Raw genomic sequence first — 24,699 nt, forward strand, 5'->3', positions numbered from 1 at the left:
CTGCACAAGACCCAATCCGTTGCAGACGCCCTACAGTCGCCAAGACGGTGACCGTGGCTGTGATTACGACGACGAATAGCAATACTTGAATGATCACGAACCTTAATTCGTCGCAAGCTATCGCCAGTATCACTGGTTAATGCCCCAGCTGTGGAAGACATTATATTATTACTCGGCGTTTGCATGAGAGACATTGAGGTGTAGACATACACCCAACTATCCCCCACGGTACCTGTGTATCAGCCAAGAATATCGCATCTGAACGCATATTCGCCATCAACAGACCGGCCAGCGATTACCATAATATTCATCGATCCCAACATCCATTTATTGTTGTTGTTGGCATCACTTTTGGCCACAGGCAACTCTAATCTCGTCTTGGCTGTTTCAGAAGGTCAACATTGCCATTGAGAGCCGTCTTCCTCTTGATTCCAGAACAACTGCATATCATAGCTGCTTCTGACGGTGGTCTCATCCCGTGGGTCCGGTCCGACTGGGCTTCTCCAAGTGTTTCTTTGGCAATAGTCCACCATCCTTGCAGTTGAACGCCCTACCCTTCCCTCACGGGTTTCGGGTCGGTCGATCACCGCCATAGGCATTCCGACAAAAAAAGAACGTACGACCCCATCAGACGATCAGTTCTTTGTCTTACCCGGCGCCGTCCTTGGTCCATCCCGGCCCCAAGTTAGACCAGGTCCGGGCGATTTGGAAGCACGGGATCGGCGAGTTGCCAAAAAAGGCCTCCCCTGGGCTTGATCTCTGTGACACGACCAAACGCAGAACGCCCCAGACAAGTGAGTGGAGAGAACCGCCTTGTCGAACCCGGCATCTCTTGCGCGGCTGTGTGAGGCTCGGTGTCAGCCTCGTCTTTACGACTTGACTACAGCTGCGACGACCTGCCTGGACGAACCATGGCTCTGTTAAGGCTATACGTCTGGGGCCCAGCCTTTGGGCTCCCATCATTGGATGCCGAGTGCCTGGCCGCCATCGCATACTTTCAGCAGAACGTGAGACAAGGCGACTACGAGATTGTTGCCAGCAGTCCCTCGGCTGTGCCCACCAGTTAGTACCTGTAACCTCCCATCCATTCATGCCATCTTGACCGACATTACCGCCGTCCTCTTCAAGCACTAACAACATGCGCAGACCACCTCCCTGCTCTTCACGACACCATCATAAACGAATGGGCAGCCACCTACCAGGGCATTCTGGACATGCTCACCGGCCACCCCAGCAGTACAACCCAAAATTTCTCTCCTGATCCCTCGACCTCAGCCCGAATCGCCCATTTGACCGCACAAGCATCTCCACTCCTCGCCCTCTCGCTCTACGTCTCATCAGCCAACTACGCCGCCACGACCCGTCCCGCCCTGTCATCCGTGCTCCCCTTCCCCCTGGGCTGGACCGAAGCCCCCGCCCGGCGCCGCCTCATGACCCGGCGCGCCGACCACCTGGGCCTTTCGGACCTCGACACCGACACTGATCCGGACGACCAGCAGAACCTGAGCGTGGCCGACAGCACGCGCAAGTCCTTCATCCCGGCCCGCCTCCAGCCCCGCTCCACCAAGACCATTTCGTCGGCCCTGACCCCGGAAGCCAAGGCCCGTTTCCGCCTCGACGCCGCCGCCGCCGCCGTTCTCGACGTAGTGGCCGCCGCGCCGCCCACAGCAGCATCCTCGCCCGCCTCTGCCTACGACTGCCTCGCATTTGGCTACCTGGCCCTGATGACGGTCCCGGATCTCCCGCGCCCGTTTCTCGAGGAGTTTGTCAACGCCCGCCACCCCGCCCTGAGCGACTTTGTAACCGACGCCCGCGTCGCCTGGTTCCCCTCATCGTCGTCGTCGTCGTCGTCGGCATCGCCGCCGCTCCCCTGGTCGTCGGACCGGACGCTGACGGCCGCGTCGCCGCTGTGCGTGGCCTCGCGCCTGGCCGCCGGCTGCGTCGCGGCGCTGCCGGGCGGCATTGGCACGGCGTGGTCGGCCTGGGCGCACGGGCGGCGGAGCGCGCGGCTGCAGGGCCGCACGGCGGGTCGGGGCGGCAACATGGAGCACGGCGAGGTCGCGTGGACGTTGGGCTTGGGCGTGCTGTCGGCGTCGGTCGTCGCGGCCGCCGTGATGCTGCTACAGGACGTCGTGACCGCGCACAGGTTCGGCGCTCCGCTGCAGGTGTTTGAGAGGGTGCGGAGGGTTGGGGGCCTGTGGGCCGTGGGTTCTGCGGGTGCTGCTGTCCTGGGCGGCGCCGGAAGGCAGTTGGGCGCTGGGCAGTTTGCGAGGTAGAGAGCTCTCGGGTCCCTGGGCACGAATTTTTGTTTGTAGATCAAATCATGTTTGGGAAGAAAAACACTCTAAAACACGCATTGCGTGCAAATTTTAAAAGGGGGAGAGACATTCAAGCAAGAAGCAAGGCATATTTGATCTTGTACTTTAGATGGTTTAGTGTAATATCTGTACAATTCATCTTCTCTCAAAAACATCGCATTTGCTGCTCAAGTGTTTTAGATCTGTCTAACTTCCTTGCCGACCATTTCGGGCCTATCTACCTCCCACTCGTCTCTCAGCAGCGCAAATGTAAAGTCGCTGACCAGCAGGCTCTGCACTAGACTCCACACCAGCGTAATGGCGTAGAAGAAGTTGGCATTGCCGCTACCGGCGTAGATCCACAGGTGCCAGAAGGCAGGACCTAGAAAGACTGCGTAAACGATGACGGCAGCAATCACGAACGGGTAGCGCATCAGGGGAAAGATGTGGCGGAAGAGGGGCATCAGGCCCAGAAACAATGCCGTGTCGGCGATGGACGGGTAGGGCTTGAATATGGCGAACAAGCCGAGGAGGATCGAGAGGACGGCGAGGGGCTGGCTGCGGATGCGGATGGTGAGCCCGCCAACGTAGGAAGCCAGATGCAGCCAGAAGACTGCGAGGAAGAAGGAGCGGAACGGGTCGAACATCTCGATGAAGAAGTACCACCACAACCCCGCGTTGGGCGTCAGGTCCGCGAGCGTGAGCTGGATGCCGTACGTCGAGGCGAGAAACTCCCAGGAGAAGTTTGTGATGACGAGCGAGAGGGCGGCAAGGGCCGTGAGGACCGCCATGACGACTCCTGTGCCTACAATGGCGAATGTGGTCGGCGAAGCCGAGAGATGGGCACGCGCGGGGGCGGCCGGCTGGCGGTCGTAGGCCAGGACGAGGAGCGGCGGGAGGAGGAGCAGCGGGGACATGGAGAGGTATGAGGCGAATGCGATAGAGACCAAGGCGCCGAGGGTGCGGCCTTGGATAGCCTTTGCGATGGCGTGGAGGATGGCGCACGAAGTGAAAACGGCGGTCGAGCGGCCGATGCATGTTGCTATTGTGAAGGGGCTGAAAAGGTATCTGAGGAATGGGTGAGGTTAGTATCTTTTGTGTGTGTGTGTGTGTGTGTGTATGTTGTTGCCTAGTGTAAACTGCCTTCCAAGACATGGTCAAGCGCAGAGATGGGTTGGCTCACATGGCGGCCACAATGGCTCCGCTCCACCTCCTCTGGCGTCGAGGGGACTGGAAATTGGCAGAGGATCCGGCCTCGCCCGACTCAGCAATTTGGAAGAGAGCATCGGCGCAGAAGAGATCGACGGCAATGTACAACAGCGCTGTGAATATTGGGTATGTCGCCGCATCAGGTAGGAGCGAGAATAGTGGAAGGAGGAGGGGCGCTTGGTGGTATACGCCGCCGTCATAGGGGGAGACGTTGTGGTTGTATAGGAAGAGTCCTTCTTGCACTGTTGACGCGGAAAGGAAGGAGAGAAAGAGAGTGTGTGTCAGTAATTAATAATATGGCTGGAAAATTGCTCATCGATGTTTTTTGAGGGGGCGTATAGACATGATACATACACCTCTTGAAGCTCGTCACGGGCGTAGAGATCTCGACGCGGCCGGTCAGCAGGTCGGGCAGGCCGGGAAAGAGAGTGAAGAGGGCCAGGCGAAGCGCGGCGCCCGCAATGTAGATGCCTAAAGGCCTACCGCTCGGCCTGCTGGTCGTCCTGACGATGCCTGCGTTCATTGCATCGTTTGATTTGCTTGACTTCCTCCTGGTCTGTTATACCTGGAATATGCGTGGTCGTTGCTAATTGACGACCGCAGAGTCGCATTCGCGAATCCAGGGACTGGCTTCAGTGGCTTCAGTGCGATCCTTGAATAGTGGGGACAAAGAGCTGCTTGACAGAGATAGTGGGGCTCTTCCAACAAGGGCTGTGATGAACTGTCTGCACACGGTGCGAACTCGTGATGACACATGCATCCATTCTCCCTTATTGAAGTGCTGCACTTTGTGGTATTGATCAAGTCAGATGCAATGCTATCATCAATTCGCTACAATGCTAAGCTAAAATAGGCAAGGCAGGCCTTCAAGGTTGGTATGTATTTCTAAGAGGGGAAAAAAAGAAAAAAAAAATCTTGCCCTTGATCGGATTATCCAGGCTGCACCAACAGTTCCTCCTCTTCTCATGATGGATTCATCTTTGATACAAATACATGCCCTGTAAACTCCAGAGAATACACGGCCAAAGGGTAAATGGCCGTCAATCGGCTTTCAACGCTCTGCACATCAAGATTACATGCTCAGCATAGCTGAGTTTGTTAGACACAACCACAAAAGCCCGCCACTGCCCTTCATGCCAATTCCCGTCTCAACACATCGAGCGGCTGCATGTGTTGGTCTCAAGTCAGTCAACATTGGGCACCATCGCTGTGCTGATGCGTACATGTCTTGGCGCTTTTGTATGCTAGTCTTCCAAGGGAATATGCCATCGATCACCTACCAAAATACAGTTAGAGGACCTGGCACAACTCTCATCCACTCGGACCAAGTTGATTCAAACTGAGTTTGGGTTTCGCTGAGAAACCGAACTAGTCTTTTCGCAAATTCCACTGGAACGGAAGGATCACGGGCAGCTTCTTGTCAATCCCCCGGCGCGTTGCAAACAGCCTGATGAATATTACTGGTGTGGATCGATCCTCGCAGCCAAGGGCAAGAGACTGTTGTTTGGCAAGGAACGCAAAACACACTCAGGAAGCAGAAAGATCGCATCGCTGGGGGAACCATATGCCGGATCCTAACGCCCGCCGAAACAGAAAAAAAAAAAAAAAAAAAAAAAAGGCGCACGCACTGCTACCTTACGACCTCACCCTTCATCTTGACAGGCTCGGTAATATCGAAAGCCCCCACCCTGTGCAAAAACCCCGACCAGGCCCTGATAACCCCATCGGTGTCGCGATCCGTGGAGAAGTTGCCTCCGCCGATGATGTGAGCCTCGACGCCCTTGGCGGCCCGCACGTTGTCGAAGAAGGGCCACAGCACATCGTCGGTCGCGCACAATGCCAGGACTGGGCAGTCGACCTGGCGAAAGAGAGCCTCCTGGTCCAGCTCCCAGACCGCAGTCGAAACCAGCCTATGCCCCTTCCAGGCCCGGATGTGGTCGAGAGTCTCGCGATGGTGCAGCTCCAGGTCCTTGGCCGATGGGCTCGGTGGCAGTGGCGGCGGGCCCAGTACGCCCATTTCACGTAGGTAGTCCCAGGTTTTGACGAGGTGCGAGCCGTCGGGCGTGGGCTGGTTCAATGGGTCGATCAAGCGCTCCTTCATCATGGAGCGCTGCGCCGCCGACATAATGCTCGGACCGACAAGCGTGAGGGACTTGATCATAAGACCACTCGGCGGCGGTCGGTACACGACGGAAAAGTGCGAGTCGGACAGTGGCGATTGCGACGCGAGCTGGATAGCAAGGGCGGCGCCGGCGTGGTGGCCCAGGATGTGGATGGGGCGTGGGGTCATGGCCGAAAAGGAGACGCCGCTGAGGATGGCGCGTAGGGCGCTGGCGAGAACGTTGACGTACCACGCGGTGCCGTCGCGCGCGATTATGGAGTTGTCATCTTCGGATGGATCGAAAGAGGCGCCGAACCCCGGCATGTCGGGGGCCAGGCTGGTGAAGCCCTCGGTGGCGTAGTGGATCATGAGCTCCTCGAATGAGGCCGACGAGGCTGCCACCCTATGCAGGAATACCAATACGTCGTGTCGCTCCGCCATGCCATACGGCGGCCTGCCAGCCCGGTAGTGAACCTGCCCGGACGGCGTGTCTACGTATGCCTTGCGCACGTAACCCTTGCTAGGGTTTGGGAACCCCGTCAGGAGACTTGTTGAAGCCATCATCTGTGTCGTCCCCGTCTCAGCCGTTGTGTGAAGGCCATTGCAGCTCATTCTGAACGACAGATGGAGTGCAAGGCCGAGCAACTAGGTATTTTAGTCCTGGATAGAACGACCAGGTTGGGAGGGGGGCCCGAAAGTTCGCAGTTTCTGAACTGAATCTTTTAGGCTTGAAAGATGGGATGGGGCAATGATGGGATCTCTTGGGGAGAGGGAGAGAGAGAGAGAGAGAGAGCGGAGAATACGTTTGCAAATCATCTATGTCATACCGGGATATACGTCGCTTGCCTTTACCAATGGCTACACTGAAAGCAGTGTCCAGTTTAATAAATAATGACCTACCACCATACTACAAAGTTGGTGCTCTTCATGAGCTGGCGTGTCCTGGGCCCGTGATACAAACAGGCCGGCTGGTGGGCGAAACTCGTTGTATTTTGGCCAGTAAGGAATGGGGCGTATGTTCGATGACTTCTATTGTGTTCCAGGGACGGCTGGGTCGCCAGTCTTCCCCCTGTCGTCCCAAACACCTCAGCCTATCCCGTGACAGGCGCACGACATTGGTGGGGTTCCTGCAGGGTACAACATGATACGAAATGGTCAATTCGTGTTTTCCAAATAAAAAGTAAAGCTTGCTGGGTGACGGATAATGCTCCAAGTGCTGCGTAGGAAGGCTACTATTTCGGCCAGAAATCAGTAGAGTTAGTTGCAAGGTAACTGATGTCTTTGGAGCAAGTGGCCATGGAATTGTATCGAAAATTCGCCTGGCAAGAATTGTTGACGTTTTCTCGGTGTGACTGCTGATGGACAAACATGGTCAGGAAAACGAAGACCGAGTTCAGATTATTGTCAATAACTAAGGAAAGGGATTTGCTTTTTTTTTTTGCCTGGTGCTGAAAAAAATCTACAAGTATAATGGTTAAGATTATGAGCAATCCAACTTCCAGTTACTTCGAACGCATTTCAAGTTGCATACTTATGGGACGATTAAATATAAACCGGCAGGGATACAATGATCGCTATAATTGCGATCGATCTTGAAATTCACCATGACGCAGCCTTGATCACGTTTACCAAGCTAGGTAGGATGGCAAACCATGTGACTGGATGGTATACGCGCCGCATTTGCAGTTGAAGGGTAGAAGGCAGATGGCCGGGGCCAACCCTACAAGAAAAAGAAAAGACATAAAATAAAATAAAGAACAACCAATGATCCAAAGTACCAAGTACACCCAACTTCGGAGTCAATGCAGAAAACAAAGTATGTCATGCAATTGTCATGATGCACTCCGGCTTCGGCGATAAATCATCCTCTGGCGATGGGAACCATTGGTAAACGCGGTCTGGTGGGCATGGATTTCTCGAGAAAAGGGAAAAAACCGATAGCTGCGAGACCGGGACGGCCGGGGTTTCGGAAATTTCTAGGGTGCTTTTGCTTATCAGATCCTTCGCCACTAACAAACCGCCTGCTGTCATGGCTGCGTTTTTGTTAGCACACCCAAATGTCACAGACCCATCAAAGCTGCTGCGGGGTCTGCCTGCGGACCAATCGGCGTTTGGCAGGGGAATGACATAGTGCATTGTGCCTGTTTGCCCCATTTCGACTGTCAAAAAGTTCTGGGACTCTTTTCTCAGAACGTCAAGGCCGCCTTCAGAACAGACACTCGTTCCAAACCTTCCACATCCCAATCGACCAAACATCTACAACATCCTACACGATCAAGTCATCTTCGCCACTCGACTATACCGATACTCAAGAATACCCGGATAAGATAATTCGCTACGAATTAAAAAAAAAAAAAAAAAAAAAAAAAAAAAAAAAACAATCTGGTCACGGACCTTTGGGATTAAATTCGAGCCGGCTGTCATTTCCGAGCCGAGCCTAAATAATACCGGACATCCCGAATCACACTCACACACACACATACCAGCCACGATGCAGTCATTACGCAACGCCCTCCGCGTCTCCGCCAGGACGACCCTGCAGCGCGGCGCACCCACGTTATCTCGACGCGCTCCCATGGCAGCCGTGACGCCGGTTCAGACGCGATCCTACCATGAGAAAGATATGTCTCCTCAAAAACTGCAGCAACACATATTCGCCGCCACAAGCATAATGACTGGACGCTCAGCTAACAATGCAGGGCCTTTCCCCTCAGATACTGATCGACCACTACACGAGGCCCCGGAATCCCGGGTCCATGGACCGCAAGGACCCCATGGTCGGCACGGGACTCGTCGGTGCGCCGGCTTGCGGCGACGTGATGAAGCTGCAGATTAAGGTCGACAACGGGACCATCACGGACGCCAAGTTCAAGACCTTTGGCTGCGGCTCCGCCATTGCGAGCTCCAGTTACCTCACGGAGCTGGTCAAGGGTATGCGGATAGAGGATGCGGCCAAGATTCGGAACACCGATATCGCCAACAACCTGCACCTGCCGCCGGTCAAGCGTAAGTATCGAGGGAATTTGCGATTGCAAGCTGGGATTGCCAAATTGAGAGGGACTACAGTGCTGACGTTGGGGTTATATAGTTCACTGCTCCATGCTTGCGGAGGACGCCATCCGCGCCGCTATCGCCGATTATCACACCAAGAACCCGCCCACGAACCTGGGCAAGTCTGAGGTCAAGACTCTCGAGATGGAGAAGTAAGGCGTGTCACGACAAGATGAATTTTGTTCTTGGTTCGTGGATTTGTTAGTACGGAGTATGAAAAGTGTTTTGATGCATATCTACTCGGACATATGGACTTGGCTGCGAAGCCGGGGAATTCGGGCAAGAGATTGGGACCTAGCAGCGGCTACGTCGGGTTCTGAATACCAGGCGCCGGACGTACTGAGAGTTGGCTGATTGATCTTCACTCGATGTATTTAATATTGCAATGATACCTCAGTCTTTCTCATTAGTGGCTATCACGCATGGTTCTTAGTTGTGTGGACTTTCAAACATTGAACGTTCGATAGGTGCGGTTAGCAACATTGAACAATACAGATGATGCGGCTAACACCATCTCACCTGCGAATTTTTTACAACAAAGAAATCGCCGGCGAGATGCCGATCAGCCAGCTGCAATGACTCTCAGGTTGTTTGACAGATCTGCCTCGGCAGCTTATCCCGTCTGCGGAGATGTGCATGTCGGCAGGGTAAGCTCTGTCGAACCCCTCCCCGACTTGACGTAAATACAGGGATCAACAGACATAGGCACGGTAGACAATAATGTCAATTGTTTGTCTTGAATATTCGAGGTAGTGCTCTCCTGGAGGTTGGACATGTAGCGCGATTATTGATACTCTTTGCACATGACCTTCTGCTCCTTGCCTTGGGTTCGATGTGACCATGCCTCTTTAGCACTGAACTAGCTTGGACCCTGCCTGTTGTAATAATGCATTGGACAACACAAAAGCTAGAGTCGTCCATCGCACGTGATTTATTCTTGCTTACATAAGACAGTTTGAGTCGTTATAGATGTTGGAAAGACCCACACGAACCTCTCATCAGGGTCCATCCTTTCCATCTTTCTCACTTCACGTCCAGAGAAGTCATGATCTTTTCGGCCACACCAATGTATGAACTATTAACCCATACAGTATCACCATTGGCCATTTCTTGGTCACCGAAACCAGGGTAACAAGGGCTTGATGTCTCGACCTGAACCCTCAACTTTTTTTTATTGAGCCAAGAATGGATACAGCCGCTGGGATTACAGAAAGCCAACGCTCCTCGTCACCTGAGGATGGCACCTACAGACCACCAAAAGGACTAGAGGATGGTTACGACTCTGCCGCCACGGCTGGGGGGAATGGATCCAGGGATGGTGACTACCAAGCTGATCCTGATTCTTCTGAGTGGGATCTCGACACGGACGACGTCCGCTCAATCTCGTCAACGGAGCTGCGCGAGGCCCGACCAAACCGCTGGAAGGGCCCAGCACCGACGTGGCGGGCCTTGACGGAACAGGACCGCCTAACCTACGAGGCGTTTGTATCTTTGCGAAACCAGGACCTCTCTGCTCATCTGTACACTGCGTTTGCACTCAAGCGTCGAGGACAGATGCAAGGTAGTGGCGACGCCGAGACGGAAAACGACGCAGAAGATGAAGAGGATGGCGATTTCGATGCCGTCACGGGCACCCGTGTGCGCGGGTCTGACTGGGTACCGCCAAAGTCTTGGACTGCCTGGCCTCTGCGCTCGCACCTCGTTCCCCGCGATTACGAGCTGATGTCAGGCTCAGCATCAGGAGATCCTCTGGATTCCTACACGCTGCGACGGACTGTAGTACTGGAGGAAGGCTCCTCACGGCCTGCTGCAGCTCTAGAGGATTTGCTCTGTGCTACAATGATTCGGACCGCAACAGATCGGTTCCGTCGGCGACAGGCCCTAGGCCATGTTGACAGCGAGAACAACCCCATCTGTCAACATGACCACCAGGAGCGGCCGGGTTCGCCCGGCGGTCAGTCAGAGGGCGGTGAATGGCCTAACAGCAGCCCACCCTCGGCGCAGCTGCACTTATCTTCGCCACCACTAGCCAGCCCTACCCATGCAATCGAAGACAGGACTTACATCCCGTCGGCTGCGACTGACGATGACAAATCCCATGCTCTTCTTCGACCTGCCGCTCGCCGGATCCTAGACTCTCTGGATGCGACGCTGCTCCGTCTTCACGACGCACGCGTCTGCGCAACTATGGATCTGTCCGAGACTTCGGGGACTTCCTCTTCGGAGCAAGAAGAGAAGACTGAACCGTCAGAACACGAATCGGCTACTTCGGGTAGCAGGAAGCGTAAGCGTGGACGGCCGCGCAGTAAAAACCCCATTGTACGCCCTAAGTTTATGGAACCGGAGAAACCCGGGCGAGGGAACAAGAGGAGGGTTGGTCGGCCCAGGAGAGTATACGTGCCACTGGATGGAGAGACGGAGAACGAAATGTTGATCCGTGTTGCAAAGGAGAGACATGAAAGGATCCCTGTGTTTAGCGACAGCAAGGAAAATTCGTGTAGGGAGACGTCAACAGATGGAGGATCTACCGACAAGAAACCCGCAAAATCCAAGTCCAGTCGTTCAAAAGGGAGCGTCATCCTGAAGCTCGAGGGCGAGACTGAGCGGCAATATCAAGTCCGAGTAGCCAGGACGAAACATTTGAAGCTACCCGAGTTTCTTTCTGATGATGAAGACGCCCCGCAGGATGCGACGCAATCCCCCAGACAAGACGTTCTGAAGACCGAACTCAGCTCGGAGATGGAGGTGGACGAAAAGCTGACCACCGACGAGGCTGCGGAAAGGAAAATTCGCCAGAAGAAAAAGACGATGAGTCGATGGCCACTGCGCAACTGGAGTGACGTCGTCGGCGCTGCCTCGCTCGCGGGCTTCTCGCCGGCGGTCGTCGCGCGTGTGACGCAGCGGTGCGCCAACCTCTTTGGCCAGAGCATGGAGATGCACACAATAACCGAGGCGCCGGTAGCCGGGAGGCGGAAGCGGAAACGCACAGGCATGGTTACGAAGGAGTACCGACCCGGAGGCTCATTATCGGAGACGTCACTCACGTCCGGAGGCGAAGATGGCAGCGACACTCATAGCAAGACCAGCGACGGCAGCGCCAGCCTCATTAAGATGCAACGCCTGCGGAGCTTGAGCCGCGAGCCTGCCCTGCGCGGCGACGTCATCGTGGGATCCTCGTCTGACGATGGGTCTGACCGCAAGGCCATCGCCAGGGGTAGAGGCCGGCGGGCGAGCAGCGCAGCCGCGGCGGATGCGGGGTTCTTTTGCCCACACGCGGCCTGCAGTAGGTTCATCAAGGCTTTTACACGTCGTGACAACCTGGCTCGTCACATGAATCTCGTGCATGGAGAAGCGAATCCCGGCTATGGTCAAAGTCGGAGCCGGAGTCAGAGCCGCGGGCCTGCTCAGAACGATCAGGACGGCGGTGAAGATGACGAGTTCGAAGGCGGGGAGGACAGTGCGGACGAGATGGACGGTGCTGTTCACGTTGATGGATTCCTCAAGCCCATCAAGATTAGGCAGGGGTGGCGGGCGGAGGACTTCACGAAGAGGAGAGATAAGGGTGAACCAGGTGGTACTCGTCGGCAGGGACGGAGCAGACGAGGGAGACGAGACTCTGATGGCTACGAATCTTGAATGAAAGAGGCTCGGCTACGGTGCCTAGCTCCAAAGCACCTTGTTCCCACAGGTTCACAGTAAACGCCAGTAAGGCTTGTGAGTGCTATAGCAGGGCTTTTCCACGGTCGTCTCAGAGCATGGGTTGGTACGATCGAAAACAACTCAAAATGATCATCGCCTAATCCAGGCGTGCTTTCTGCCCGCCTTCACAGATAGATCAAAGCCCACATTCATATATATATATATATATATGTGCCTTCCTCATGAACCACTCACACAAACACATTCATATCACAAACTCAAGTCATCTAGATGGCAAAACATCCAATATCATTTCCATGGTATCACTCGTCTCAGTAGCTTCTCTATACAAAAGGGAAAAAAATATCGAATGGCTAGCCACTTGTCCGCTTAGCGTGATTAGGTATGCATGCGTGACATTCATGTCCAAGAAGAAAAAAAACCACACCGATGCTGTGAATGCCCGGACAAAAGAAAAAATTAAAACAACGCCATTTATCCCAAGCGCACCACAGGTATGCAAGAATTACAAGACAAACAAATAGGAAATCTTATTCATAGCCAGAGGAGCCAGCGTCCAACGCCAATGACCCCCCTGCCCACGCCGAGAAAGACCCTCGCGATTACGACGACCGCCCAGACGAACCACATGAACCCGACGAGCCACCACTCGACGGCCAGCCAGCCTGCGCGCCTAACCCACCGGAACCGCCGTCGCCGTCGCCGCAGCAGCTTCTCGATAATGTCCACTGCCCGCTTGACCTGCAGCCGCTGCCCGTCAACTAGGTCGCGACCCATGTGGTCCGCCTCGTCTGCCCCTGTCCGGACGAGACTCGACAGGTCGACTGCGACCTGGTACCGGAGGGCATCGATTCGAGACATGAGCGAGGGTGTCGTGCGCGTCGCGAAAACCTCCGACTGCTGGTGCCACTGCTGCGCCAGCTGCTGCATGGCATCAGCCGCGGCGAGGGCCTCATTCCTGTGTTTGGCCGCAAGGCTGGAAAGCGGGTACGGGTAATGTTGCTGCAACATTAGGCCCGTAGAAGCCTGTCTATTCGAAGGGCGGGAGCCTTCCTTGTCCGTCAGGCCACGAGATGCGATCTCCGATGCCATTATACCAGTGCGTAATACATGTGCGCGTTGTCGGAAAACCTCGCGTTGATCCATGCCTTGTCTCTTGTTGGGAAGAGGCTCACGAGGCGGCCACTTTGCGGCCGAGCTGTCGCCCCCAGCTTCTGTCGCGGGGATTTCATCCTTGGTCTTGTCCTGTTTTCTATCCTGCCGAATGGGGAAAACAGGCGATGCGCTTGGTGAAGTGGGTGTCGCAGCTTGTACATCAAGCTTGGGCGGTTTGAGTAGCTCGAATCGAGAAGAGCGCCGGCTCATTGGATGCGACAGGGGAGACCCGAGATCAGGCGATAACATCCCACCCCCTGGACTGTGCATTCCATTTCTGTCAAATGCGTCTGGCCACAGGTGCTTGTTGCCCTGATCGGATGTCGTCTGTTGGTGCAACGCTTTCGGGTTGTCGAGTTCGAGTGTACTTTTTCGGGACTCGTCGCGACGACGACCCCTTTGCCGACCGTTGGCAACATCCGTATCCGAGGCCTCGGAATCGGAGCTGGCAATGTCTGCTCTTGTCTTTTCCAGCTCTGGCCTCTGGGGCGACGGAGACGTCTCCTCCGTGGAAGATTCTTTTCTCCACAGGAGATCACCAACTTTGGAGACACCGGACCGCAGAACACTGTCGATGCGAGGTGGTGCTCTACTGAAGAAGCCACGAAGCCCAGAGTCCTCCCGCTTAATCTCACCCGTGTGGCTCTTCTGGGACTTTGTGTTGCTAGTATCTGTTCTAGATGTGACCTTACGCGGTGGCGAACCGTATTTCTCCCTGGGTGATGGCGATGGTTTGAGCTTCTCCGGAGGTACCAAGGCACGAGGAGGGGATTCGATCATCCCGGGCGATACTGATCCAAGTGGCTGGTCATCAAGAGTAGCACCCGGCGTGACGGCATCCGAAGCACCACGCACTCTGCTGCGGCTCCTATCCCGCTGAAGCTTCTGCTTGACACGGCTGAAGGGATTTCTGCTCGGCGAGCCAGACCTACTGTGACTAGGAGAGAGATCCTTGCCAATTGGTGGGAGCACAAACCCACTGGCACCTTCGGTTCCTCGCACGCCTCGCATGTCTGGTGATGTGGGTCGGGAGGAATCATAGTCTATCGAGGGGCGCCGCTGTCGGGGCCCCCAGAAACTGGGCACATCCAAGCTGTCACGGCCTTGACCTGGACTGGCTGGGGACGTAGGTCCACTTGGAAGTTGAGGCTGAAACCTGTGGGGAGTTCTGCCACGGATGCTGCTCTCTGAAGCGCTTTGCAAGTCTTTGATTAAGTTGTCTTTTGAATTGAAGCGGCTTTGCGGGCGACTTGGTCCTGCAGAATTGGTCTTGACTCTCTCAGGTGAACTGAGAGCGGTAGGGCTTGAGACCGGCAGAGGCGACTTTATGTTCACGCCACTTGAGTTGGAAGCCGTCATCTGTTGCTCAAAGGAGTTTCTATTCTCCCGCGCAATCATTTCTAGCATCTGTTTCTCGAGTGCGTCTCTGTCACTGGCGGTAATGGTCTGGCTGCGCACCATGCGCTTTTTCCGGGATCCAGTTTCAGATTCGGACTCGTCTGATATTGAACCTCTGCGGAACCTTAGAAGCTCGTGTGCGCTGCCATGGACCGAACTGCTATGGCGGTGGTGAAGTCCCCTCAGCTTCTGTAGTTTTTCTCTTGCACCACTCGGCATGTGCTGTCTATATCTGGACACTTCTTCCGATGATTTTCGATGGTCTGAGGACGTGGATGACCGTCCCTGTTCAATAGTGTCCTTCATGGTAGTGGTAGGAGCAGGGGCTGCCGCGGATGAAGCTGTTGCGGATGCGGCAGCGATCGCAGCAGCAATCGCACCACCAGGCGTCGAAGATGAGAGGTTGTTGTCTTTCCAATGAGACCATGCTCTTTGACGGCCGTGGCCCTGTGGGAAGACTCGCTTGTAGTTTCGATCCTCCACATACTTCTTGTTGTCGCCCTGCTCGAGCCAGTAAATATCTGCAAGCATATCTGCTGGATTGATGACCCAGTCTACCCTCGGCCTTTTAGGCTTTGAAGAAGCCATGGGCCCGTTGGTTGTTGCACCGGTGGCAGAGGATGTATTCGCTTGGTCTTGGCCAACAAGCTTCTCGGCCGGCTCGAAAGTGGGCAAAACCGCTTTCCCGCCTCCTCTCGTCGCCGCGAGTCCTGATATTTGCCCCACCCATTCGGTAACGTTCTTGACATCGCCGAAGCCCTGGGCATCTCCATCGATGGCCTTCCGCTCACGTGCCCTCACTTTCCGATTCCGTATATACTGCAGTGGATTGTACTCCCGGCCAAGTCTCACCATCAGCTCGTTCTCCAAGTAAGCTGGCGCTCCAGAGGAAGAGGTGCCTGGATGATCAGCTGGCTTGAGAGGTGGCACCAAATCGAGCACGCGCCTGTATTGCGCCAGCAGCTCCAAGTGATCCTTGGCCTTTTGTACACGAGCAAGTGTCGATGGTGAGCAATGGTAGAGAAAGCCGCTGGCATCTCCACCCATATCGAAAGAGGCATGCAGCGGGCTGGTGACCCTTGTTTGTTGGCCAGCGGGAGCAGCTGATGTGGACGATGCGAGTCTGCTGGCTCTCGGAGACATATTGCGTGAGGATCGCCTCTGCTGCTGGAGATGCTGCCTTAGGCCGCCTGACAACGAGCTATCCGGCATCGGTGCCAAACTTGGAGGTATCGGCTGTGAACTGTTTCGTCTGGCGGCTAAACGCCGCGATTCGCTTAGGCTCAAAGCCATGTTGACGATGTGGGTAGAATCTAGATCGAGGCTATGTCTTGCAGAAGAGGAAGATGACTTGGATGAAGCTGTACCTGGTGGCAACCCAGGCAAGCCGGTCTCGATGTATTTATTGGCCTGATCTTCATAGCTCACGGCTTCGCCTGGTGTTGCTATTCCCGTGGAAGAAGACGAGCCAGTGGGTCTCGAGGCATTAGTAGTATCTAGCCTTTTGGAGGCAGCAGTTGGCCTCTGGCGTAGGGTATTTTCTGATTGAAGCAGCGACGGCCTCGATGCGGGGACCGACGAAACCGGAGGCTGCGCGGTGGAAGTTTGCGACTGTTCCAGTATTTTATCCGCTGCAGAGCTTGTAGCGACATTGCTCATGGGCCTCGCGGGCGTGCGAGTGGCGGGCGGCAAACCTTGCCTCTGCCACAAGCTGCTGTCGCGCCCAGCGGGATCTGAAGATGTGCCATCGAATAAAGGCCCCGAGAGAAGGAATGCGCTGCTTGATCGGTTCTTGTGCGTGCGCGAGCGAGAGACCCCGCTGCCCCGGGTATTAGCCTTCGCGTTGGTGGCTGCATTGTGTTGTTGGCGCTCCAGCACTGGCGACGCCTGACCTGCTGAGGAATTTCGCGAAGTTTGGTATGTGAGCATGGAGTTATCGTTTGTGGTCGTCGTGGAAAATATGCTCGGCGGGGAGGTGGCGGTCGAGCTCGACTCGGCAGCAGCTGGAGGCTGACGAATACGGACGTGGCTGTTGGCCCCCGAATGTTTGTTATGGCTTGTGTCGGTGATTCCTAACCCGGGCGCATCGCTACTGTCGTGAGTGTTATGTGAATTGAGCAAGCCTTGGAGCTGTGCTTGGCGGGAGTGTGTGTCCTGATGGCCGGCATCATGCTCCGTCATGGCGGATTGGCAGCCGAGAAAACAGGCGGCATCCGGTGGCAGTTGCTTGGTGTCTGCCTAGCTTTTGTCGCTTCACATGCTAGGCCTTTGCGGTGACGGAATTGTTTATGTCTTCTGCGCAAGTAATTTTGAGACGGTCGAATGACAGGCTCAGTCTCACCTTGGGGAGGAGCAGGCGGAAGGAACAAAGCAAGCTAGAGAGGCGGCTAGTCTGGTTGTCGATTAGGGCGGCACGGACTTGTGAGCTGTCTGTCGGCGTCAATGTGGAATTTTCACAAAAGCATGATGATTGTTGAAGATTGGGGCGGCACGGAGCACGCGCGTCAAGTCGATCCAGGATAGGGTGCCCAAGAGATGTTGTATGTATGGTACGCTAGTGCTGGATGCGGAAGTCGGCACTTTCTGCCAGCTTGTCTGCGTCCGAATAACCAACCAACTGAACTTATCGTTACAAGACAATTTTTCGGGTGCTACTGGTGATGAACGGGACCAAAGGCTGTTGACAGCAATTGAAGGTTGAAAGTCCAATGAACCCAACAGCGACGTTGACCGATCTTTACTGCAAACGGCCCTGTTTACTCCTGGACAATGATCAGGGTTGGTCCCTAGACCCAAGGACCCTGCCTTCTTCGCTTGTGCCCTTTTTGACCTAGCAGCCCAGAGAGAGATGGCGGCCTCCTTGATGGCTGAGTCGCGCCAGGCGCCCATCTTGATTGAACTCAGCCGAAGATACAAGCAAGCTGCAGGGACATGGCACAGACAGGGGCCACCTTCTGATCTGTGTTAGCGGGGCGATTCACATGGGCCCCACATCGGTTATGGACGATTGCAAACAGTTGTACGCCATTCCGTCATAATCAATTTGCACATTCAGTTTCAATGTTTCAATACTGTCTTTGTTCTAAACGTGAATGACGGATGCTACACCTGGGAATCTCTAATAAAGTAACTACTGTCTCCCTCTGGATTTCTATGCGGATTATATCTCTCTTTATCTTGCTAGGTGAGATTTATCCTCGCAACCGATCAGCAAGGTCTTCTTTTACCGTGTCTTGGGTCATGCCGACAAACTCATTCTTTGGGTTTTCATTTGCGCCCCAAGTACCCTAACCCTCCATCTACGGTTTAGGCTTCCAACCCTTCTAAGACTTCCAAGGCTTCCTACCATCGACATAGAAGTGCGGACAATTCCAGCCATATCGAAAGCCAATCGAGCCTCAATTCAGATAAGCATTGACGATTGGTGTTACCGAGCCGACGAAGCTAAGAAGCAAGTGCTTGCCTAACAACCTGCGTTGGAATTGCCCGCGCAGGTTGCTTCTCATCGCTTCACACCGCAAAACAGGACGATTCGGCCGGCTCTCAACCCGGGGCTAGCGCACCTTCAAGCAACAAGCAAACGTTGCATGCTTGTCTACAAACGGTTGCGCCGCGAGGGCCGTGCCGTTTACCGGTGAAGTCGCTGGTCTGGCATCTGATTAATTGCTTTGGCAGGTATCAATTGTCCAATCTTTTTTTTTTTTTTTTTCTTCCAACATGCACCTGAAAGTACTGAGCGTAACAAATAGCATGGTAGGGAGTACCTCACCTGTGCTTCCAAGGCTCCGTCTGGTGTGTCACTTGGGGCTTACAGATTTGCACCTGAACAAGAAGCAGTCTGCAGGCCTGGGAAAAGACAACTAAATTCTACCTCGTCCTCGATTTCCCTCGCCTTGTTTGCAGTATTACAAAAAAAAAAAAAAAAAAAAAAAAAAAAAACTCCCTCTGTTCTCTTCTTTATGATATTTTGGCATGCTTGCTTCAATTTGGTTCGCATCAGCTTCGACGTCCCTGTGACGGACGTCAGTATCGACGTCATGAATTCTTTCCTTTTTAATTCTCCTAGAATTCCTATTTGCTTCATCATCTCTCAAGATGGCACTCGTCCAGCTTCCTAATTACGAACCGCTTGCCAGTATTGTACAATGCATGCAACCCAAGACTTGCTTCCAGCTGTCCAGATTAGGCTTGGGCGCACGACAATTCACTACTCCGTCTCCGTTCCATACTGCCTCTTTCATCTTGGCGGGTTGCAATCGCTTCCCTTCTGCTTCCGGATATCGATACAGCCATTTCCTGACGTCGTGGATTCATCTGAGTTGGTTCGAAATAACAGTAGAGGCCAATGCTGCCAACTATACGAGATACGCCGATAGGCATCAAGCGAGGCCTGGAGGCCCACGATCTCCGATCGATGTTGATGACCCACAAGATATGTGCCCAACCTCACAACTTAGAAAGCATCCATGCAATACCTGGCTTGGCTGCTATATTAGTTACCATAAAGCAGCATTCCAGCCTTGCCAGCCGTGATAACAGCATAAGCACTGTTGCACTCTTCTTCCGAGCCCCCCCCCCNCCCCCCCGCCGCCCAGGCTTAGACAGGCCTCCAACTTTGCTGCAATTTCCTGTTCACTATAAGGAAATGATTGACAACCTCGGTTTTATTCGCGGCATAGTTGCCTTCACATCTAGCTATTTTTATCAGCATTGCCCAATGTTGACCAAGTGGTGGCGATCAAGCAGCTGAAGTCGTCCATATCAGTCAATATGTCATACGAAATAGGTTGTGGCGAACAGGGTGTGGCTAGTCCAGCTGCAATGGCGATGATCACGACTTAACAGGACTATGCACACCGTTCCATCCATCCCGAATATTTTGAGCTACGGAACTTGGTTCGCCAGGCGTTCGCGGGGAACATGTCTCTTGTTCCTGATTTGGGATGTAACCCTACCATTCAGGCCACATCATTTGCTGGCCATGTGCCAAGTCCACAAAAGCCAAGTTTTTCATCGGTCGTTTTGCGATTTCAATGACCTAAATCCCTATAATACGCTTTGCTGGACTATAACTAGACCGTTGTTTATGGGGACCCCCTGTCTGGAAGAAGAGTACCATAGTATGCCGATCCTTAGGAAGGGGGAAACATCCTTGAGAATTGTCCTCGGATTGGATTCCCTCTCCCCGGCGTCTTCCTTCGGTACCTGGGAGCAAGGCGAACTCGTGTACGTATGCCAAGGATTACTGCCACTGCCTGCGAACCGGGACTTTAACGGGTATTTTTTTTTTACTCCGACACAGAAATAAGCTGAATGTCTCGACGTTGCTGAAGAGGCTCATGAGGCTGCGGGCAGGGTCCATTCAGGGCTGACAGTAACATAGCTACCAGAAACTGCTCGCTGTAAGACGCAGGCACAAATGCTCATGCACACTTTACACCACCTTGCACGCATTTACGGTATGATTCACAAAGTCTGTTAACTCGGGCGAGTGCCACGAACCGTCAATCAGAGATGCTGGCCCCTTACGAATGTGACGGTGTTGTTGCATTTTGGGCAAGGGCATGGGCTTTGCTGGCTGGCTAGAGGTCAACGCAGCGATAGCACTATGACGATCCCCCTTAACTTTTTCGCGTTAACGGGGGAAGAGATGCGGCCTAGAGAGCAACGTGGATGATGTCGATCGGCATGCCTGTCTTGCCGTTCCCGTATTAATTGGCCTCTCAAATGTTAGAGCCAAGATCCGAACCAAAGTAAACCACCTTCTCGCGCATTGATTTCATCTCCGGGAGACAAGGTGATGGTGACGTCCCACTGCAACGCTGAGAGGCGGCGCTGACGCATGCAACCAAACATTCTGAGCATGCATCCCGTTCTCTGGTCAAGATTTGAGGATGCGAGCAGGTTAGTATGTGTGCAGTGGGGAGGCGAAAGCGGCCTCCAAACCGGTCCAGGGGCAATGGGCAGGACAAGATGTCGAGACACTCCTCGACTATGTACAAGCATTCGCCTACCGGAAGCGGCATCGCGTGTTATTCTGCGAAGATGTTATGTGCCTTTGATCGAGTATAAGTAGCTCGTCCATTTCCCCGTTTTGCCAGACAAATCTCCTCTTCCCATCAGCTCATTCAACTCCACAAGATAGCAACCACTCGCTCACTCCTCATCACAAAAGTCCCCCTCTCAAACCATAAAAAACCCCCCTCATCCAAAAACAAAACCCAGCCAAGATGCAGTTCTCCACCATCATCGCCACCATCTTCGTCGCGGCCACCGGTGCCGTCGCCCTCCCCGCCGAGGTCCAGGAGCGCCAGGTTCCCTACACTCCCTGCTCCGGCCTGTACGGCTCTGCCCAGTGCTGCGCGACCGACATCCTCGGCCTCGCCAACCTCGACTGCGGCCAGCCCTCGGAGGCTCCCGCCAATGCCACCAACTTTAGCGAAATCTGCGCCGCCATCGGCCAGCGTGCTCGCTGCTGCGTCCTGCCTATCGTAAGTTTTAGGTCCTTGCAGCTCTGTTGCCGTTGAAAGACCTCGTATAGCTGACTTTGGCCTTTACCATGAATAGCTTGACCAGGGCATCCTTTGCAACACCCCCGCTGGTGTTACCCCGTAAATTGTTCGATTTTTTTTCTCTCTTGAGCACGTGGCGACTGCATCTTCTGTACGGATAGAAGATATGGGATGAAGAGATGTTCAACTATTTACTTTGAGCGTGGTTCATGTTTCAGTGTAATCGTGTACCTATTTTCGAGGAGAGTTTTAGGGGGGGTTCCTTTCTCTTCCTCAGGGCAAGGCCTCTTTTTTGTTCGAGGCCAGACGATAATTATGAAGAGGACGTGTCTGAGTTCTTGATGAGAGTATAAATGAAAGGTTGCTTAAAATCATCCTCACTGCCTATTGCACATGCACATGACTTTACATATCTACATCGATTCTGCTGCATAAATCTATGCGACGCTTAGCAACAAGTTACACATTTTCAAAACTGCAAGAAGGCCGACCTCGACCTGCCAGGCAAGCGCGGCTCCCAAGGTCAAGTTCAACAGGGTTGTCTGCCAAGTCTCACAAATATACTGCGTCGTGGTACCGAATTTCCAGCCTCAAAAAAAACATGAGCCGGTTTCCGAACAACAGCCCAGCAAAAAAACAAATCCATGACGTTGACATAGTGCCTGAAGCCTGGACCTGTTAAGAGAAAAAGTGGGGTGATGCGGCTTGGTGAATGTAGCATTACCCAAGGAATGGAAAAGCAAAAAAAAGAGGGTACGGCAATATAAACCCGACCACCCAAACCCAAAGTCTGGGTTTACTGTACAACGGTTAGATGACCCCGATCCCGTCAGATGCGAGCAGCCGCTTTGGGTGATGTAACTGTACCAAAGAATACGTGCCAGAAAAGCATCATCGGCCGACTGCCGTTCTCCGGTGCATGACGGTACTGTGACATTGACAGTGCTGGCTGTATATTAAACCTTGGTAGTCTGGACAACTCGAGTCGCTCGGGAAATCAAGGCACAGCAAGACAGGTATTGCCCTGCGAAGCGCGCATAGGGCAGAACCCAATAAGGCCAGAGAAATCGGTCTCATGACTTTAGTATTTGATTTAACATTGAATGCAGATCCTTAAGCTTAACGAGCTCTTCACGTCCAACCTTATGTCCGCAGCTACCCTCTTCCTCATTGAGGCGACCAAGATGCAAAACCCAAATAGAAAATATGCCCGACCTTCAATAAACGCCAGCGTTCTCGAATCCTGTGTTTGGAGTCCCAGCAGCCGAAACCAACGCCAGTTGGAACAAAAGAAAAACGAAACCAAAAACAAGAACAAATAAAAGGCCGTTTATCCACTTATTCCATACCTTTCACAGTGCCAAGGGGATTTTACCAACGAGAAATGCACTGTTAAAGAAAAGAGCAAGTCAGAAAACAGTTAGTGCACTAACAAACCCGTTTCTTAGCACTTCAAATACCAGTCCAGGATAACCATAGAGCGTCGTGGTCGAATTATCAGCGCCGATTGCATCGGGCTTCCTGGCCGAACTCTTAACCTCCCCCTCCCAACCTCCCAGGAACTCTATGCTGCTGCCCGGGCTGTCGCCCCAACCACGATTGAGCACCATGCCCCGCTGCCGCTGCTTGGCATCGGCCTCGGACAGATAGGTCGATTTCCACGCCGAGCCTAGACGCTCCTCCGTCTCATGGAAGGGTGTCTCAGAGTTGGTGGGCTGGTCCAGATAGGCTATCTCCCACCGGCAGCGCCGGTGGCGGTTGAAGGGGTAAGACCCTGGAACATTGCCGTGGAGGATCATCTTGGTCGCTACGAGTCTATCTTGGGACTCGGAAGGAAGCGTTCTATCTCTGGGCACCTGCGGCTCCTCGACATCTGGTGGAGGCTGTGATGGTACCCTGGGTGTTGATATGAGTATATCGAATCCTAGGTAGAAGTAGTTGTAGAAGCACTCCCCAGCGACATTTCCAGCAGCGTCATCCTCCACAGCCTCATCGTCGTCGTCGCGTGAGTCATAGTCCCCATCGTCCGTGGATAGTGCGTTGGCAGATGACATATCTGTGTCGGTTAGGTTGTCATGTGAGCCCGGTTTGACATCGCCGCTGTTTGGGCGACGGCCATGGCTGCTGCTGGCGCCACGGACACGGTGAATGTACATGCGCTGCTCATTCCTGCGGTAGATTGCATCGGGAGGTCCGAGCTCGGCAACGAGATCTTGTGGAGTGGTTTCCCCGAGAATGATCCAGGTGGAGGGTAAGGGCGCGTCGCCAACTCCAGCCCATTTGCGAACTAGTTGGAGCTTTCCTCCTCCGTGAATACGAACCAGTGTCACGTCGTCCGGACTGGCGTCTTTGCTACCTTTCGATAAGGGCGCAAATGTCTTTAAGCTCGGGAGTGCTTCGTTCCATAATGTGTCCCGTGCCTGCGCCCAAGTGTCACCACTAAAGACTGCCATGGAAGTGGCGATCTGCGTCCCGTTGTGCGATAACAGTGACATTACGTCTTTGTCTGGCGAGTATGCCGATGGGGCCATCGGGAAGGTGAACGCAACCCCGGGATAAGACAACACGTAGGTGCCTACATCCTTGCCGCTTTCGCCCCCAGGCACGAACTCGCCGTCATAAGTTGGCCCCAAGAACCGGTTGTAGATATGTTTAAAACTTGGACCGGTCGCAGTCGGTTCAGCAGCCGGGCGCATAAGGTCTCGTTCGTTATTTGTCTCTTTGAATGTTATATGAATCTTGGTAAAGTCTATGACCTCGATGAGGCGCAGACGCTGCTCGGGGCCATCAAAGCGGAGACGAACACCATTTGATGGCAGATTGACGACCACGGGCTCTTCTATAGGCGCAGTCTGGGAGAAGGCAAGATCTATCTTTGGGAATCGTTGGGGTTCGGCTTTGATGCGCGTAAGAATGTCGTGAAGGGATGCGCCAAGCACTAGTCAAGGGATGAGCCTTCATGTCAGCAGCGCCATGTGCTCCGGGGACGAAACCAACCGGTGCTTTCTGTACGGACCAAGAAAGCCGAGGGCTTGCCCCGGGTATAGCTGAGCTTGGAAAAGCGACATGGTCAAAGATGCAGCAGCTCTGATGTCTGACTCGGAGATTCTGGACAAGCTGGCTATCCGGCAGTAGTCAGGAAGATGTTCCAAGGCACCGGGAGTTATGCATCAAGCACGGTCTATCTGACGAATAGATTGTAGGTTTGGTTCTAGGTAAGAAAATGCGATGGTCTCGGCGGTTGAAAGAGAATACAACAAAGTAATCGGCAGGTTCAGGTTTATGGCTCGCTGTTCCGCGCCGGCGAGGATAGGAG

General features: G+C 53.9%; 8 protein-coding genes across 8 annotated transcripts; 4 read left to right on the forward strand and 4 right to left on the reverse strand.

Moving 5' to 3' along the window:
* Positions 1-911: 911 nt before the first annotated feature.
* Positions 912-2,276, forward strand: PpBr36_00663 (uncharacterized protein; the record flags this gene model as incomplete). The annotated part of the gene is made up of 2 exons (XM_029887854.1): positions 912-1,062; positions 1,147-2,276. The coding sequence occupies 2 exons, from the start codon at positions 912-914 to the stop codon at positions 2,274-2,276; spliced, it is 1,281 nt and encodes a 426-aa protein (XP_029752442.1).
* Positions 2,277-2,494: 218 nt separating this feature from the next.
* PpBr36_00664 (uncharacterized protein) lies at positions 2,495-4,029 on the reverse strand (the record flags this gene model as incomplete). Its single annotated transcript, XM_029887855.1, has 3 exons — positions 2,495-3,365; positions 3,481-3,748; positions 3,861-4,029. The coding sequence occupies 3 exons, from the start codon at positions 4,027-4,029 to the stop codon at positions 2,495-2,497; spliced, it is 1,308 nt and encodes a 435-aa protein (XP_029752447.1).
* Positions 4,030-5,136: 1,107 nt separating this feature from the next.
* On the reverse strand, positions 5,137-6,219 carry PpBr36_00665 (uncharacterized protein; the record flags this gene model as incomplete). Its single annotated transcript, XM_029887856.1, has 1 exon — positions 5,137-6,219. One exon carries the CDS (start codon positions 6,217-6,219, stop codon positions 5,137-5,139), a length of 1,083 nt encoding a protein of 360 aa, XP_029752448.1.
* Positions 6,220-8,098: 1,879 nt separating this feature from the next.
* PpBr36_00666 (uncharacterized protein) lies at positions 8,099-8,814 on the forward strand (the record flags this gene model as incomplete). The annotated part of the gene is made up of 3 exons (XM_029887857.1): positions 8,099-8,200; positions 8,322-8,613; positions 8,696-8,814. 3 exons carry the CDS (start codon positions 8,099-8,101, stop codon positions 8,812-8,814), a joined length of 513 nt encoding a protein of 170 aa, XP_029752445.1.
* Positions 8,815-9,843: 1,029 nt separating this feature from the next.
* Positions 9,844-12,294, forward strand: PpBr36_00667 (uncharacterized protein; the record flags this gene model as incomplete). Its single annotated transcript, XM_029887858.1, has 1 exon — positions 9,844-12,294. One exon carries the CDS (start codon positions 9,844-9,846, stop codon positions 12,292-12,294), a length of 2,451 nt encoding a protein of 816 aa, XP_029752446.1.
* A 558-nt stretch (positions 12,295-12,852) lies between these two features.
* PpBr36_00668 (uncharacterized protein) lies at positions 12,853-17,052 on the reverse strand (the record flags this gene model as incomplete). The annotated part of the gene is made up of 1 exon (XM_029887859.1): positions 12,853-17,052. The coding sequence occupies one exon, from the start codon at positions 17,050-17,052 to the stop codon at positions 12,853-12,855; it is 4,200 nt and encodes a 1,399-aa protein (XP_029752439.1).
* A 4,049-nt stretch (positions 17,053-21,101) lies between these two features.
* Positions 21,102-21,486, forward strand: PpBr36_00669 (uncharacterized protein; the record flags this gene model as incomplete). Its single annotated transcript, XM_029887860.1, has 2 exons — positions 21,102-21,362; positions 21,439-21,486. The coding sequence occupies 2 exons, from the start codon at positions 21,102-21,104 to the stop codon at positions 21,484-21,486; spliced, it is 309 nt and encodes a 102-aa protein (XP_029752440.1).
* A 1,306-nt stretch (positions 21,487-22,792) lies between these two features.
* On the reverse strand, positions 22,793-24,451 carry PpBr36_00670 (uncharacterized protein; the record flags this gene model as incomplete). The annotated part of the gene is made up of 2 exons (XM_029887861.1): positions 22,793-24,321; positions 24,400-24,451. The coding sequence occupies 2 exons, from the start codon at positions 24,449-24,451 to the stop codon at positions 22,793-22,795; spliced, it is 1,581 nt and encodes a 526-aa protein (XP_029751421.1).
* Positions 24,452-24,699: the final 248 nt, after the last annotated feature.

This window comes from Pyricularia pennisetigena, chromosome 2, assembly GCF_004337985.1.
Source record: "Pyricularia pennisetigena strain Br36 chromosome 2, whole genome shotgun sequence".
NCBI classification, from domain to species: Eukaryota; Fungi; Ascomycota; class Sordariomycetes; order Magnaporthales; family Pyriculariaceae; genus Pyricularia; species Pyricularia pennisetigena.